General features: G+C 44.3%; 1 protein-coding gene across 1 annotated transcript; it reads left to right on the top strand.

The window, feature by feature from the left end:
• Positions 1-527: 527 nt before the first annotated feature.
• Positions 528-1256, top strand: LOC129074465 (chloride intracellular channel protein 1-like). Its single transcript, XM_054578278.1, is given in 2 exon segments — positions 528-925; positions 928-1256. Coding segments are annotated over 2 exon segments (723 nt in total). The 5' UTR covers positions 528-531.
• The last annotated feature ends 847 nt before the right edge of the window (positions 1257-2103 follow it).

Here is a 2103-nt window from a genome sequence, read left to right on the forward strand (position 1 = left end):
AGAATTTTACAAAACGTTTAAGGAAGAGCTAACCCCAGTCCTTCTCAGACTATTCCAAAAAATCCAAGAGGAGGGAAGACTCCCAGACTCTTTTTATGAGGTCAGCATCACCCAAATCCCAAAACCAGATAAAGACCTTACAAAGAAAGAAAACTACAGGCCAATTTCACTGATGAACATAGATGCTAAAATCCTCAACAAAATATTGGCAAACCGCATCCAGCAATACATTAAAAGATTATCCACCATGATCAAGTGGGATTCATCCCAAGGATGAAGGGATGGTTCAATACACACAAGTCAATAAACGTAATATATCACATAAATTAAAGAAAAGACAAAAACCACATGATCATCTCGATAGATGCAGAAAAGCATTCGATAAGGTCCAGCACCCATTTATGATCAAAACTTCCTACACGCAAAAAATTGAAATTGGATCATCAGCTGACACCATACACGAAAATAAACTCAAGATGGATAAAAGACTTAAATATACACAGCAGCTTCCTGGTCCCTGTCGTCGCAACCATGGCTGAAGAACAACCACAGGTCGAACTGTTTGTGAAGGCTGGCAGTGATGGGGCCAAGATTGGGAACTGCCCCTTCTTCCAGAGACTATTCATGGTGCTCTGGTTCAAGGGAGTCACTTTCAACGTCACCACCATTGACACCAAGAGGCGAACCGAGACGGTGCAGAAGCTGTGCCCAGGGGGGCAGCTCCCATTTCTGCTGTATGGCACCGAAGTGCACACAGACACCAACAAGACTGAGGAATTTCTAGAGGCAGAGCTGTGCCCTCCCAGGTATCCCAAGCTGGCAGCTCTGAACCCTGAATCAAACACAGCTGGCCTGGACATATTTGCCAAATTTTCTGCCTACATCAAGAATTCAAACCCAGCACTCAATGATAATATGGAGAAGGGGTCTTGAAAGCCCTGAAAGTTTTAGACAATTATTTGACATCCCCCCTCCCAGAAGAAGTGGATGAGACCAGTGCTGAGGATGAGGGCATCTCTCAGAGGAAGTTTTTGGATGGAAATGAGTTCACTCTTGCTGACTGCAACCTGTTGCCAAAGCTGCACATAATACAGGTGGTATGTAAGAAGTACCGTGGATTCTCCATCCCTGAGGTGTTCCGGGGGGTGCATCGATATTTACGCAATGCCTATGCTAGGGAAGAGTTTGCCTCCACCTGTCCGGATGATGAGGAAATAGAGCTGGCCTACGAGCAAGTAACCAAGGCTCTCAAATAAGCTTATCCTGGGGCTCCATCATGCCCCCTCCAGTTTTCTCCACAAAGACCCCCAAGTGGTTTCCACTTGGCTATCCAGTGGACACACTCCAAAATGTCCAGTGAGAAGTGAATTCTAGAGCACTTGTGCAGGACTGCCTGGGGGATGAGGGGAAGGAATGGGGGATCTGGGTGAGATTTTTATTGTGGGTGGGATGGGTAGAACAATGTATTTCAGTAATAAAACACAGAATGAAAATCTAAAAAAAAAAAAAAAGACTTAAATATAAGTCGCAACACCATAAAAGTCCTAGAGGAGAACATTGGCAGGAGACTCTCAGATATCCCACGCAGCAATTTTTTCACTGATATGTCTCCTAAAGCAAGGGACATAAAGGAAAGAATAAACAAGTGGGACCTCATCAAAATAAGAAGCTTCTGCACAGCTAAAGAAAACATTAGCAAAATGAAAAGGAAGCCAACTCTATGGGAAAATATATTCGCTAATGATACATCAGATAGAGGTTTGATCTCCAAAATATATAAAGAACTCACTCGACTCCACTCCAAGAAGACAAACGATCCAATCAAAAAATGGGCAAAACACCTGGGCAGACGGTTTTCCAAGGAAGAGATACAGAGGGCCCAGAGGCATTTGAAAGGATGCTCAGCATCACTAGCCATCAGAGAAATGCAAATCAAAACCGCAATGAAGTACCACCTCACACCAGTCAGAATGGCCATCATAAACAGATCACCAAACAACAGGTGCTGGCGAGGCTGTGGAGAAAAGGGAACACTAGTGCACTGTTGGTGCGAATGCAGACTGGTGCAGCCACTATGGAAAGCAGTGTGGAATTTCCTCAAAA

This window comes from Pteronotus mesoamericanus, unplaced genomic scaffold (assembly GCF_021234165.1).
Source record: "Pteronotus mesoamericanus isolate MK-2021 breed Mesoamerican mustached bat unplaced genomic scaffold, CSHL_Meso_final contig_50, whole genome shotgun sequence".
Classification (NCBI taxonomy): Eukaryota; Metazoa; Chordata; class Mammalia; order Chiroptera; family Mormoopidae; genus Pteronotus; species Pteronotus mesoamericanus.